Raw genomic sequence first — 15,428 nt, forward strand, 5'->3', positions numbered from 1 at the left:
GGGCCCCCCATTTCTGGTAATTTTGTGGCGTCCGTCAGCTGCCCACTGAAGGAACGGTGGAGTGATCTTCAGTTTCTCCCCTTGCATACCGCCCATTCTGTTGTGCGTGGAGCCCGGCCCCAGCCGCAGTGTCTCCAGCCGTCTCCTCCGTTCCCAGCGCCATGGCACTAGTTCTGGCCCAGTCCTCTCTTTCCTTGGCCAGTGAAATCGTTTCCTACCTCCGTTCCTGTCTCTCCTCTCTCCTCTTCCCAATCTGTCCCTTATACTGTCCACAGAGCACTCTTTCTAGAACCTGGGTCCAATCTTACCAGTCCTTCTCAGAGGCCTCCAGTGACTTCCATGCTTTTGATACAAAGTTCATGTTTCTTATCACAGTTCTGTCGGTGCTTTAGGACTAACCCCAGGCTGCCTTTCCAATTCCCACTGCACACCAGTGGTTCCTAACCCTGGCAGCTTTGTAAATAGAGTAGGTGTGGAGCCCCTCCCCACAGTGGGCCGGGCTCACTGGGTCCTGGGGCCACACCAGCCTCTCAGGTTCTGCCCAGGGCCCCTTGATGCGTCCAGAGCTGAGCACTTGTGCCTGGCCCACCGCCTGCTTTCCACAGTCAGACGCCTCTGCCTGGGTCCTGCTGCTCCCGCCTCCTTCCCAGAAGTGAGCTTTTCCTCCGGGCTCCGGCTCCGGCTCCACCTCCTCTAGGAAGCCTCCCGGCCCTGCAGTGCTCACCCCCTGCTGCGTCTGCTGGGTCTCTTACCCCGCCTTATGTGTTAGCTGGCCGGTGACTGGGAGCCCTGGGACTGGGCACTGTGCTTCGTGGGTGCTTAGAAGATGTGTGCGGAGAGGGAAGGCAGAGGGTGTGTCTTAGACGTGTCCCATGTCCCCCTCCGCAGTGTTCACTCCTGGCCCAGGGCTGGACATGCCCCGGGTTCCTCAGGACCTACCTAGCCACCTGGGTTTGTCTCCCGAGTTCAGGCATCTCCAGTTCAGGTCTCAGTAGTCTGACCCAGGAGACTGGGATATGTCCCCTGTCCCTCAGAGGGACCCACCCACCCAGCCTCAGACAGTGCCCCGCTCATCCCAACTGACAGCCTCTTCTTCCAACGCACTTCTCTAGGACATCCTTACGGACCTGTCAGCGGAGAACGAGACCCTCAACTTGGAGTGTGAAGTGCAAGACTGCTCGGCACACAAGGTAGAAGCCCTGGGGTTTGTGGTCTGGAATATTCCATTAAGGAGAAACTCAAAGGGGCCAGAATTTTCCCAACTCTGCCTGTCTCCCGTTAATGCTGGCCATGTAACGAATAGCTGCTATACGCCAAGAGCTGTGCAGTGTGAGTGCTTTCATCCTTGCAGCGCAGTCTCACCTCCGCCCTGTGAGGTCGCTTTCGCTTTTGTCTTTTAAGAGAAAGAAGCAGATTCAGAGCAAAGGAGCGACTTGCCAGAGGCCGCACAGTTAGCGGAACCAGTGTCAGAATCGGCACGTGAGCCACAGTGGAACACTCTCTTCCCTTGTAATTAAAGAATACGTTCTCATGGCGAAAAAAGCTTCAGTACAGTACCGAGCAAACCAAGCTGTTTAGCACACTCCACCTAGTACAGTGTAACACTGTCCTGACACGGGGCAGGCTCAGCCTCCCGCCCAGGACCCCTCCTGAGAGGTGGCACTGTCAGCACTTCCCTGCGTGTCGGTCCTCAGGTTTTCTCTGCAGATGTCGCAATAGCCGAGTTCTCGTTTCACTGTTACTGTGCTGTGGGGGTGGGCTGCGTAAGTTCCTCCTGAAGGACCAGAATACGGCCTGCCCAGAGCACAGTTGTTGGCCTTTTCTAATAATTTTAACTGTACAGAACATAGTATTTATTATGTAAACCATCTATAAGCGTACAATTCAGTGGCATTAAGTACATTCAGAGTGCTGTGTGCCCACGAGCACTATCTGTACCCAAAACCTTTTCACCATCCCAAACATAAACTACCAGTAGATACTAATCCCCCTCCCCCAGCCCCTGGTAACCACCATCCCACTGTCTCCGTGAATTTGCTCGTTCTGGGCACCTCACACGAGGGAATCGTACAGTAGTTGTCCTCTTATGACTGGCTTATTTCCCTTGGCATACTGTTTTCAGTGTCCATGTTGCAGCCTGTGTCACAGCTTCCTTCCTTTTTAAGGCTGAGTAATATTCCATGTGTACATATACCACCTTTGGCTTATCCAGTTGTCTGTCAATGGACATTTGAGTTATGGCCACATTTGGGCTGTTGCGAATAATGGTGCTGTGGACTTATGTGCAGATATCCGTTCCGAGTCCTCACTCTCACTTCTTTTGGGTATGTGCCCGGAAGTGAGATTGCTGGGTCTCGTTGTATTTCTATGTTTAACTTTTTGAGGAACCGCCAGACTGCTTTCCAACGCAGCTGCGCCATTTTACATTCCCACCAGCAGCGTCGGAGGGTTCCCATTTCCCCACATCCTCGTCAACACTTAGTGTCTGGGTTTTTTCCTTCTACTATAGCCAGCCTAGTGGATGTGAAGGGCCGCCTCACTGTGGTTTTGGTTTGCATTTCCCTCATGACTGACGAGGTTGCCGAGCAGTGTCCTCGTGTTTGAGGGAAAGTCTGGAATGATTCCCTCCCAGAGGTGACGGCAGCGGTATGTCAGGGGTGGAGGGCAGTGCGCTTGTGCTGTTTTTATACACTTCATATGTTTCCTTAACCGAAACATCTGTGACTTCTGTAGTAACCACTTTTAAGTAAAATGCTTAATTTTTATGAAAATACATGTTAGAGCAGGAGTCTAGCTGCTGGTGACTGAGCCGCAGTATCCTGCTGGGACAGCCGTCAGAGAGGAGGCAGGGTAGAGGCTGTGTCTGCCACAGTTGGAAGCTTGACAGCCCTAGGAATATGAACTGTTTCTTTTAACCTTTAGCTGGTTTTTTGCGCCTCAATTCACAAAAGAGTCCAGTTTACCTATTTTGGGCGTGTGTGAAGAAATACAAAAATTTTAAGCCTTATTATGGAGACACATCAGCCAGCCAACCTCGGAATGCCTGCACAGCGTGGGGAGCGGGGTTGTGGTTCCGCTCCCGCAGGAATCTGTGCACTGTGACGGCTTTCTGTGACCACCAGCTGCGCCCCTTTAGGCCTGGCTTTGTTCCCGGCTGAGGCCTCCTCCAGGGCTGTTTCATTTGGTAACGCTCTCACCTCCGGCCAGGAAGGCAGCCGCTCGAGGCTCAGGGGCAGGAGCTGGTCCCTGCTCTTGGCTTCTGTTCTGCCAAGTTTTGGCTCTGACACTGTCTGTCCGCAGTAACTGGAGTTCAAAGCCGCGCAGCTGAGAACAGTCCTGGCATTTCGACAGTAATGCATGTGCCGGGAGACTTACCATCAGCGGCAGTGGTGGCCCAGGTTCTGTTGGGCTTTGACTGCCCAGAGCCGGCCACGGGGTAGGTGGCTAATAAATGTTGAAGGAAGTGGACTGAATTGCATAGTGGGAGGGGAGGAGAGGGAAACTGGATGCTTTGTCAAGAAGTGCTGTCACGTTGTGCCCTGAATGTTCAACCCGGGAACTTTCTCTCGGTTCCTCATAGGTGAGGCCGGGTTCAGCCTTCTACCTGCAGGATTGCAGAGTCAGGGATTTGCAGTAGCTTTAGCGATGGTCACGACAGTCTCCCATCGTACACAGAGGGTCTCCTGCTTCATCTCATCAGAGGACAAGCTGCACAAGGACAGGGCTGGGCTGTCTGGGCTTGTGTAGGAAGCACTCCGAAAATATTTCTGATCAACAGGGTTTTCTCGCCTCCATTAGAACTGCTTAATTTTCAAGAAGTCTGTTTCCTAGGACAGCTGTATTTTTAGGAAATTTTGCATTTTATTTATTTTTTTGAAATTAACCCAAAACCTGATCTCCCTAGAACTCCCTTCTGCTGGTTTTAGCTTTGCTGTTGCGGGAACGGTGGGTGCTTAGTCAGGGCCGCTGCTTCAGAACTTCAAGTTTGAACATCATTTTAAACGATTCCTCATTTAAAATTGAAATCTGCCAGCCGTGCGGACTGGGCTCAGGGGAACTGTGGCACGCCTGTCCCGCAGGATACTGTGGCTGCAGCACTGCATCTGTTGACATGGAAAGGTCTTCCTGATGTCAGCCTCATACACGGAAATACTTACTGAGCATGCTCCATGCGGAACGTGGCGTCAGGAGCCAGGATCCCAACAGTGAGCAATAGACGTGGCTGCTGATCCCAAGATGCTTATTCCTACTGGGGGAGACAGAATCACAAATAGGGGTACACAGTGTAATCCCGTCATCTGTCTCACGATCCATCGCCAGCAACCTCCTTTGTCTGCATTTTTAGGGGATTTCTCAAGCTGCCCGATATGTTTACCGACGACTCGTCAACGATGGGATTTTGAGCCAAGCTTTCAGCATTGCTCCTGTGAGATTTTTTGAATTTTTCTTTTCTTTCATTTTCTCTGTCATCAGCTGTTTGCTTTTTAACCTTGACTCTTCCTGCTTTTGTCCTCTAGGAATACCGGCTGGTCATCGTGGGGCACAGCCTGGGGGCAGGCGCCGCAGCCCTGCTGGCCATCATGCTCAGACAGTCCCACCCGCAGGTCCGCTGCTACGCCTTCTCCCCGCCGCGGGGGCTGCTGAGGTAACAGGGCGCTGCTGCAAGTGGCACGGTCAAGGCTGGTCTTTTACTTCTCAGTCTCAAGGGAAGCTTGTTTTGCAGCACTGTTTAGTTGAAGAAAGGCTGAATAGCTTTTCATAGGCCTGTCTGCCCATAGCTTTGATTTCCTAAATGAGACAGTGCTAAGATTCATTTTTTATGAGTTTGAAAAGTACATTTTTCGTTTCTGACTCAACATACTTAATCCTGGGCTGTTCTGTATGACCTATTGCCCTGATTATAAAAGAAATTTGTACTACAATAAGAAAGGAGAAAAAAAGAAATCTGTAGCCATCGTAGAAATTTTGGAAAATACTAAAATGTGGAGAGATCAGAGATCTACCCAGAAATCACCATGGTAACTATTTAGGCTTGTTTTCTTCCAGCTGTTTGTGTGTGTGGAAATGGGTTTTACAAACTGAAATAATAACCTATATGTTATATCCTTAAATATTCTTTGAGAACATCTTGGGTTTTTTTGTTTTTTAGGGGTTTTTTAAAATTAATTTTTTCTTTTTTCTTTTTTTTTTTTAAGATTGGCACCTGAGTAACAACTGTTGCCAATCTTCTCTTTTTTTTTTTCTGCTTTTTTCTCCCCAAATCCCCCCAGTACATAGTTGTATATTTTTGTTGTGGGTCCTTCTAGTTGTGGCATGTGGGACGCCGCCTCAGCATGGCCTGATGAGCAGTGCCATGTCCGAGCCCAGGATCCAAACCAGTGAAACCCTGGGCCACGGAAGTGGAGCGCGCGAACTTAACCAGTTGGCCACGGGGCCGGCCCCAAGAACATGTTTTTTAAATAGTTGCTTAATATTCTATCATCTGGTTACAACATTTTTACTTATTCCACTACTGATGGATATTTACATTCTTTTCATTTTTTCATTCTTATATGTAATTATGTCAATATCTTTATACATAAATATTTGCGTACATTTAAAATTTTTTAAAGCTTTTTTATATCAAAATATATTTAAACATATATATTAAAAGATGAGTGACTTTTTAAAAATAACTTTTTTTTATTATAAGACAAAGACAAAACATACATTTTTGAGAATAAGCAAACATCCATACAACTTGGATGTATTTTGCTCTGTGAAAAAAGCCCGATACAAAAGACCTAGTCTATGATTCCATTTGTATGACATTCTAGAAAAGACAAAACTGTAATGACAGAAAGCAGATCAGCGGTTGCCTGGAGTCGAGGTGAAGTTGATTGCAAAGGGACACAGGGAGCTTTGAGGGTGTTGGAAATGCTCTATACCTTCATTGTACCAGGTGCTGGTTAAACACTTACATGCATTTCTCAAAACTCATCAAATTGCACACTTAAAATGGGTGATTTTACTGGTGTAAATTACACTTCAGTAAAGCTAGTTTAAATACACACACACACCTGCAGCCACCCCAGGTAGAGAAATAGCGCACTGCTGGTGCCTTAGAAGTTCCTTGCTCATCCTCTGCTGTCCTGCTTACAGACAAGCGCTGTCCTAGTCTTTGTGAACATTCTCCCTTGCTTTAAAAAGAATAGTTTTACCACTTGTATACAAGGCTTTATGTACTGTAGTTTGGATGTGCATGATTTTGAACTTTGTATAAATAGAATTGTACTTTTTTTCTGTGACTTTTGTTCCACATTATGTTTGATGCCTGTAAGATGCTACTCTGTAAATTCTGGTTATTTTTCATCATATCTCTATCACAAATTATTTATCTGTTTTACTGGCGATGGACATGGGATTGTTTCCAGTGCGGGAATGAACTTTCTCTGAGGCGTGGGTCTCGATGGGAATGACTAGATCCTGGAGTTTGCACGCACTCAAGTGTCACATTTTCTGCCTGTGTTTGTTTTACAGAGTGGCTGTGCCAGTTTACACTCTCAGCAGCAATGTATGCGAGTTCACGTTGCTCCATATTCTCGTCAACACTTAATATTGTCAGACTTTTAAAATTTTGCCAGTCTGATGGGTGTGTAGTGATGTTTCGTTGTGTTTTAATTTGCATTTTCATGATTGCTAATGAAATTGAGTCTCTTCATGTATACTTATTAGCTGTTGAGTTTCCACTTTTTTGAAAATCTTTTTGCCCATTTTTGTATTGGCTCATGTTTTTTCCTCATCAGTTCGTGTGTATATTCTGTATGTCAGTTCTTTGTTGTTAGTGAGTATGTGTTGTAAATATGCTCTCCACTCCTCAGTGTGTCTTTTTACTTTGAGTCCTGTCTTCTGCTCATCAGTTCTTAATTTTAACATTGACTAATTTATCATTCTTTTCATTTATGATTTTTGGGGTTTTGTTTCTTTTTGAGAAATCTGTCTCTGTCCTAAGGCTGTAGAGCTAGTCTGCTCTGTTGTCTTCTACCAGCCTTGTATTCTGCCTTTCCACCTTTCTTTAGGTCTTTAATCTGTTTGGTTGGCCTTTTTGTGTATCTCGTATGAGGTAGGGATCCAGTTCCGTTTACCCTCCTCACACAAACAATGCATCGTTCTAGCACTGTTTACTGAAAAGTTCCTCCTCCCCTGCTTATATGCAGCCCCGCTTTTGTCATTTGTGAAGTGTCCATATTCACGAGTCCGTTTCTGCATTCTGTCCTCTCTTCCACTGGTCTCATCATCTGTCTCTGCTCTAATGCCACACCGGATTGATTATCTTAGTTTGAAACTAACTGTTGGCCTCAAGTAGGGCAAATCCCCATGCCTTTTACTTTTTCAAGAGCATATTGGCTTTTCTTAGCCCTTTGCACCTCCGTGTAAATTTTAGAATCAGTTTTTCATGTTCCATAAACAAAAGTTTATTGGAACTGTGATTTCTGCTGCCTTTCTTTTCTAGTTCAATTGGGAGGGAAGTGACATCTTTATATCACAGTCATGTATTGCTTAATGACGGGGTACATTCAGAGAAATGCATCATTAAACGATTTTGTCATTGTGCGAACATGATAGAATATACTTACACAAACCTAGATGGTATAGCCCACTACACACCTAGGCTCCATTATAATCTGCTGGGACCACCGCTGTACATACGGTCTGTCATTGACCGAAATGGCTCATGACTGTTTTGAGCTTCTGAGTCTATGAACATAAAGTCATTCTCCAAATATTCAAGTGCTCTTCAAGGTCTTCAATAAGGTTTTATAACTTTCTCTGTAAAGTCTTACACATCTCTTGTTAGGTTTATTCTTGGGCATTTGTTACTCTCTTTCTGTTGGTGACATATATAATCCATAGAATTTTGTCTTTTGATTTTGTATCCCAACCTGTTAAATTTTCTCACTAATTATAATTCATTTGCAGATGCTTTTTGATTTTTTAATGTATTTAATAATTTCATCTGTAGAGGACAGTTTTATCTTCTTCCCTTCTTTTTGTCGTTCGGTGCTGATAAGACCACCATTACGGTGTTCTCCATGTCCCTTTGCAGTTAACCCCCCTCCACCCCCAGGCAAACACTGGTCTGCTTTTTGTCACTATAGTTTTTTCTTTTCTGGAATGTCATGTAAATGAGATCATGTATAGTCTCTTGTGTTGTGCTTCGGCTCAGCAAGATGCATCCAGGTTACGTGGGGGTTTGCTTTGCTGTTTAGTGGTCTCCTTTAATGTATCTTCCTCGAAATTTATTAGATTCTTGAAACTCACTGTGTTTTCACATATTGCCCCTGCTCTCTTCTTTCCCCTTCTTTTGGGGGACTTCAGTTAGACATATATTATACCTTCTCACTCTACTTGCATGTCTGACCTCTCAGATCTTCCGAGTCTTTGCCTCTGTGTGCAACATTCTGGATATTTTCTTCAGGTCTATTTTCTATTTCATTAATTCTCTCTTCAGCTGCTTATAATAATCTCTTAAAACCATCTATTGTTTTATTACAGAATTTTCATACAAGAATTAAAAAATGCAAACAAGAATAGAATGGTATAATGAACCGCCATTTAATCAGCTTCACTAATTTATTAACATATGACTAATCTCATTTCATATACCCCATCCTGCTTCCTACAAATCCCCATAGCTGGATTACTTGGAAGCAAATCTGAGATGTATCATCTCATCTGTAAATATCTTAATATGTCTCTAAAAGATAAGACTTTTTTTTTTTTTTTTTTAGGAAGATTAGCCCTGAGCTAACTGCTGCCCATCCTCCTCTTTTTTCTGAGGAAGACTGGCCCTGAGCTAACATCCATGCCCATCTTCCTCTGCATTCTATGTGGGACGCCTACCACAGCATGGCTTGACAAGTGGTACCATGTCCCCACCTGGGATCCGAACTGGTGAACCCCAGGCCGCCGAAGCGGAATGTGCGCACTTAACCACTGTGCCACCAGGCTGGCCCCAAAGATAAGACATTTGAAAAACATTAACAATTCCTTGATTCTAGTAATTGATCACATTTTCCCAATTATCTCATAAATGTTTTACAGTTGACTTGTTTGAATTAAGACCCAAACAAGGTTCTTCGCATTGGTGAATTTGTCTTGCAATTCTTTTAATGTATAGATTCCCCCCCACTTCTTTATTTCTGAAACCAGGTTATTTGTTCTGGAGAAGCCACATTCTGGATTTTCCTTATTGTATACTCCTAGTGTCATTTAACATGTTCCTCTGTCCCTTTAGTTGGTTGTATTTCCTAGAAAATTCTAATTATGTCTAGACATTCGATCAGATGCAGGAGGGTTTTTTGACAATACGTCACAGTAATGGTGTGTCATCCCCACTGCATCACATTGGGAGGCACATGTCTGCTTGTCTCTCTCTGTGTTGTTAGCAGCTAATGATTAATACATACATATTTCATTAGAGGTTGCAAAATGGTGATATTCTGTTTCTGTCGTTTCTTCTGCATTTATTAACTAAAAATTATGAAGAACTTTTCTTCAAGTATTTGGTTTACTCTGAAGTATAGTTCACACAGGAAAAGCAGAATAAATGCTTGACTCTTTCCCTTTATTTGGTAGTGTTCAGAATAATGAATTGGTATTCTAGCGATCTCCAGAGACAGACGTGAGTTATTTTAAACCATTGTTATAAGCCCATGAACTTCAGCATCTTTCTCTTTCAGTCCATTGCAGTTACTCTTTTGATGTCCACACTGTCCCATCTTTGGCCAGTGGGAGTCCCTTCACCTAGGCCGCTCATCCTACACAACCCCACTCATCGGATAGTTTCTTGCTTTCTGGCACTGCAAAATGTTCTCAAGTGTTTTGCCCTGTGGTGTATCTGGAGTCAGCCATTTCTCCAAGGAGTACTGGTTTCCTTGAGTGGGAAATGCTTTTTAGAGACTCTACTCTGGGCACTGGGAGTGCTCATTAACACAGAGCAGGTCACAGTTTCTAGGCCTTTTCACTGGAAAGAGGTAGGAAATGCTTTTGTTCTCCCAAAGAGAAAATATACCCTTAATTCATACTGATACTTCCAATTACAGATCAGGGTTTTTACTTAGATTATTTGATTGTATACTTGGTTTTTCCAAAATTCTTTGTGTCTTTTTTCTCCTATGCTAAAAATTTTGGTTTCTGTCAGCATTCACCTTATCTTTAATTTGCATTTCTCTCTCTCTCACTAGGTATATATCCACATACCCCAGATTGAGAGGTCCTGGTTTCAGAGTGGTAGTCCAGTATGACTCTGACAGGATGAGTCCTGGGAGCAGTTTGAGATTGCTTTGCAGTTTGTTTTTTCTTTGGTTCTATTCCTACTAGAGAGGTACAGCCAAATTACTGTTGTTTTAAAGTCACTTGAGGGGCCGGCCCCGTGGCTGAGTGATTAAGTTCATATGCTCCACTGCGGCGGCCCAGGGTTTCGCCAGTTCTGATGCTGGGTGTGGACGTGGCACCGCTCGTCAGGCCATGTTGAGGTGGCGTCCCACATGCCACAACTAGAAGGACCTGCAACTGAGATATACAACTATGTACGGGGGAGATTTGGTGAGATAAAGCAGGAAAAAAAAAAGAAGAAGATTGGCAACAGTTGTTAGCTCAGGTGCCAATCTTTAAAAAAAAAAGGTCACTTGAAATGATTCTTCTGTTTGGTTAGTACACTCTTAGGTTCTTTTGTTTCATTTGGCTTATGATTTTAGGGACTGCTTTTGCTGTTACTTTGATGTAGTTTTGTTTCCTATATAGTTATGTGTCACATAACATTTTGGTCAGTGACAGAGCACACAGACGACAGAGGTCCCATAGGATCAGCACCGTACAACGTAGCTGTGTCGTAGGCTGTGCGTCTAGGTGTGTGTGAGGACGCTCTACGGCTACAGTGTTCGCACAATGACATCGCCTAACGACGCGTTTCTCAGAACGGGTCCCCGTCGTTAAGTGACACGTGACTGTGTATAAAACAGTAACTTGGTTCCAAAGACAACCCCGCAAAGCCCAGTGCGCTCAGAGAAGTCTCCTCTCCCTCGTTACTCCCTCAGCAGTGGCCTTTCTCTCCCCCCAGAGGAAGCCATTTTTAATAGTTTATGACCTGTCTTTTCACTGTTTTCCCATGTTTGTGTTCCTCCCCCCTTCTTGGAGGAAGGCACCGTGCTCTCCCTGCTCTCCTGCATCTTGCTGTCAGGTTTAACTTGAACGGGGTATCCCGAGGCGCCACAGCACACAAACCACCCGCACTCCCGCGCAGCTGCAGGGCCTCGCTGCTCTGTGGCTGTGCCCCCAGTGCTCTGTCGATGGGCACTGGTGGGTTCCAGCCTCTGCCCCCACACGTGGGAAGAGCTGCAGTGAATAGACCTCTGCATCTGTCTGACGTTTTTGCCGGTCCGCCTGTGTGAGGTTCCTCCGAGTGGAGTTGCTGGCTCCGAGAATAAGTGCGTCTGCTCAGTCCCCCATCGTGAGCTGGTTTGAAATTTCAGCTGTGGATCGTCTCTGTTGCTGTGTGTTGTGGCTTTAATAGAATCTGGCCAGTGAGCTGCTCTAATTGAAGTCCCTGTGTTTTCTTTCTCTTCCCCTTCAGAGGATAGGGAACAGAGCTGAGTTCTGTGAAAAGTGACCTCCCCCTGACCTGGCAGAGTTACTTGATTTCTCTCTCTGAAGCTCTCTGTGGGCAATAGAATCATAAAACCTCACTAGTTTTTTTTTTGAAATTTCAGCAAATCCCTCTATGAATACTCTAAGAGCTTCATAGTGTCCGTTGTCCTGGGCGATGACGTGATTCCCAGGTGAGTCTGCTGGATACTGTGTCTGGGGTGGGGGACTGAAAAGACCGAGCACCGAGCCTCAGCCTGATCTTTTGTAAACAGGTTAAGTGTGACCAACCTGGAGGATTTGAAGAGGAGGCTCTTGCGTGTGATTGCTCACTGCAACAAGCCCAAGGTAACCGGCACGGCCGTGCAAGAGGATCCGAGGAGCTCGGGCCTCCCTGCGAGCCCGTCTGTGGCATTGAGAGAGGTTTCCAAACTCAGAGGCTCTCAGCCCAGAGCCTTGGACGCTGGTGCTGGCGGCTCTCTCCATGCTGTGTAGACCTCCGTCTGGCGGGCGTTGATGAGGCCCAAGAAGGCAGACGGTGAAGCAAGTCCGTGAGGGGGCCGCTTAGGAAATGCTGTGACGGAACCGTCGCCATTCTAGTTGAGGGATTTGCTTTGTCATATTTCTCAGCCCTGTCTTGTGACCAACAGTATCCTAATGGCTTTGCTCCCAAAGCTTTGAAGATAAGGCTGCCAAACAGAGTTTAGGAGGTGTGCTAGTGTATCAAAATGTGGAGTGTTAGACACTTCTTAAAAACGGTGACAACTGTATATTTACCAGTAGAGAAAGGTATCTGTGAGGTATTGAAAAGCTTAAAAAAAAAACAAAAAAGAGCAGGCTAAAAAATGATTCTTAGAGGTATGATCTGAGGCAGGGGGAGGTGACAAGGAGTTTTGACCCAAAACACCAATACACACGCTAAAATACGGTTTTATTTAGATGATGGGATTAGAGATGATTTTCACTTTTTAACCTCTTTGTTTTCTGATATTTTGTTTTTGTTGCTAATCAGGAGTTTATTTGTTTATTTATTTATTTTGCTGAGGAAGATTAGCCCTGAGCTAATACCTGTGCCAATCTTCCTCCACTCTATATGTGGGATGCCGCCATGGCATGGTGACAAGTGATGCAGGTCTGCACCCGGGGTCCAAACCCAAAAGCCTGGGTTGCCAAAAGGGAACACACCAAACTTAACCACTTCGCCACAGAGCCACCCCCCAGGGAAAAAGTTAATTTTACGTAAACTGTCTAAACTACCCTGCCCCCCCATTTTTTTTTTTTTTTGAGGAAGATTAGCCCTGAGCTAACTGCTGCCAATCCTCCTCTTTTTGCTGAGGAAGACTGGCCCTGAGCTAACATCCGTGCCCATCTTCCTCTACTTTGTATGTGGGACGCCTGCCACAGCATGGCTTGCCACGTGGTGCCATGTCCGTACCCGGGATCTGAACCAGTGAACCCCAGGCCGCTGAAGCGGAACATGCAAACTTAACCGCTGTGCCGGCCCCCAAAATTTTTAAAAATTAGTAGCTAATGTCTCTAAGGGAAGAGTAAAACTGGTTTGCAGAATTGCCCGAGAAGAATTAATGGTAATTTTTTCCTCAAAATCTGCATGATTTGGTTCTTGGCTATTGCTGCCAGTGTGGTGGCTTCACTGCCCCAGAGACAGCTGAGTTTGGGCCCAGTGACCTCCACACCCCTAAGATCCACAACTTAAAAAACAGAACAGCTGGGCCTCTGTCGAGCTCAGGCTCACTGCCACCTAACACTAGCTCATGGGCCCCAGGTCGCCGGTGACAGTGAAAGCCTGAGTCGCGAGCGTGCCGCCTTCTTGGGTCTCGCCCTCAGTACAAGATCTTGCTGCACGGATGCTGGTACGAGCTGTTTGGAGGGGATCCCGATAACCTGCCTACCGAGCTGGACGGCGGTGACCGGGGAGACCTGACGCAGCCTCTCCTGGCGGAGCAGAGTCTGCTGACGCACTGGTCCCCAGCATACAGCTGCTCCAGCGACTCCCCACTGGAGTCCCCCACCAAGTACCCGCCTCTCTACCCGCCCGGCAGGATCATCCACCTGGAAGAAGAGGGCACTTCAGGGAGGTGAGTGTGGCGGCGTGGCCCGGGGCCTGGCGCGGCTCAGTCCACTCGCCACCAGCAAGAGAAAATGCGTGTGGAGGTTAGACCCCAAGTGATGCCTCGCTAGCTCATCTTTTCTCTCTGTCAGGTTTTGCTGCTGTTCTGCTGCTCATTATCGAGCGAAGTGGTCCCATGAATCGGAATTCAGCAGAATCCTCATCGGCCCAAAGATGCTAACAGACCACATGCCGGACATCCTGATGCGAGCCTTGGACAGCGTGGTGTCCGACAGGGCCGCCTGCATTTCCTGTCCAGCCGGAGGCGGCGCTAATGTGGACGTGGTGTAGCCAGGGCTCTGGAAGCTGCTCCAGGACGTGGGACTGGTGCTGCTGTTCTGGAACTGACCGGGTATCAGTGACTCCCCAGATGCCGAGAGCCTGGATGTCCATCGGGAGGAAGCTGACGGGCACTGAATCTGACGGTCTTCGAGTGAGCGTAATTTGAGAAATAATTGTGCTCATGGTATTAGCAGGATCAGGAGTCAGGGGAGAGCACCGAGGTGATGGGACTCTCGAGACCGAGAATGAGCGTGTGAGGAAGCTTCAGGAAACCCCTTTCCCGTGGGCCTGCCGATTCCTTGGGACCTGAGAACTGCAGGAAAGGGTGGGAATCCAACAGCCAGGCTTCAGGCCCTGCTGGATCCTCAGAGTCCCACCCCTCGGGCCACCTTTTCTCTGTCAGGGTCTTGTCATTGCTTAGCCGAGTCTGAACTTGGCACCCAGGGCTGTAGCTGCACAGACTCAGGACTCGGCTGGCAGGGTGCAGGCTGGGGGTGGGGTTCCTCCTGGGTGGCTCTACGGGTCCCGACTGGGAATCAAGGCGAAACCGAGTTGGGGATGAGTCGAGACCCCTGCTCCTGCCCTCCCGGGTGTGGCCCTGCACTTCCCTGTTTACACTGCATCATCAGCACCGAGTCCATTACTGAACTCTCGTGTCGCCTTCGGGCTCTTGGAAGTCGGTCGGGATTCAGAGGGAGCTGGAAAATAAAGCACTTAGCCTGTCATTGTGTCCGTGCAGTGCTGTGCTCTTCTTACCGCATGCTTTCAAGGTCTGTTCTAAGTGGTTTTACAGCAATCGTGTTTTAAACCGTTTTTTTCTGTCTACTGTAAACAACAAAATGATGTCTTCAGTTTTCTTGGAGCTCTGGCTGAAGACGGAAGATTGCACAGGCATCTGACTTCACCCTACCCCCACCCCACCAAGGCCCCATAAAATGACAATAAAGGCATTTCCTTAAAAAGCATAACCCCACAAGGATAGGGAAAGAAGACACAAGAACCATCGATGGCTAGAGGGAGACAGAACCCTGAGTGAAGTGGAGGAAAGACAAGAACCAACCCGGTTTTCAACCCCGATGTCCCTGCCCCTCTGACACAGGAGGGAAGCAGACGATGGGACTGGCTCAGGTGAGGTGGTTTCCCGGAAAGCTGGAAGAAATCTGGCCGTTTGTTTGCCTCGGGCAGAGGGAGCACTAGACACCAGCACTGCTGAGGACACACAAATGCCATTCCTCAGCACCTTCGAGATTGTCCGGAGCAACCTGACCTCCAGGCATGTCCCTCAGGGCGTCTCAGCCACACCACCTTAGCTCTGAAAACGTGCAAGGGAGCATTTACAAGCTTCACTTGAAATGCCCTGGTATCATCCAGTGCTGCAGGCTCCATCTGTAAA

The 15,428-nt window shown here is 47.0% G+C and overlaps 1 protein-coding gene across 2 annotated transcripts in view; it reads left to right on the top strand.

Moving 5' to 3' along the window:
* DAGLB (diacylglycerol lipase beta) overlaps positions 1 to 14,764 on the top strand; it is a 30,885-nt gene extending 16,121 nt beyond the window's left edge. For both annotated transcript variants that reach the window (XM_070484169.1, XM_070484170.1), the window contains 7 exons: positions 1,113 to 1,190; positions 4,346 to 4,426; positions 4,518 to 4,645; positions 11,751 to 11,819; positions 11,901 to 11,973; positions 13,471 to 13,721; positions 13,846 to 14,764. In XM_070484169.1, the coding sequence (XP_070340270.1) occupies positions 1,113 to 1,190; positions 4,346 to 4,426; positions 4,518 to 4,645; positions 11,751 to 11,819; positions 11,901 to 11,973; positions 13,471 to 13,721; positions 13,846 to 14,044 (879 nt within the window). In that variant the 3' untranslated portion in view covers positions 14,045 to 14,764. The remainder of the gene's footprint in view (positions 1 to 1,112; positions 1,191 to 4,345; positions 4,427 to 4,517; positions 4,646 to 11,750; positions 11,820 to 11,900; positions 11,974 to 13,470; positions 13,722 to 13,845) is intronic.
* The last annotated feature ends 664 nt before the right edge of the window (positions 14,765 to 15,428 follow it).

This window comes from Equus asinus, chromosome 14 (genome assembly GCF_041296235.1).
Source record: "Equus asinus isolate D_3611 breed Donkey chromosome 14, EquAss-T2T_v2, whole genome shotgun sequence".
In the NCBI taxonomy this organism is placed as follows: Eukaryota; Metazoa; Chordata; class Mammalia; order Perissodactyla; family Equidae; genus Equus; species Equus asinus.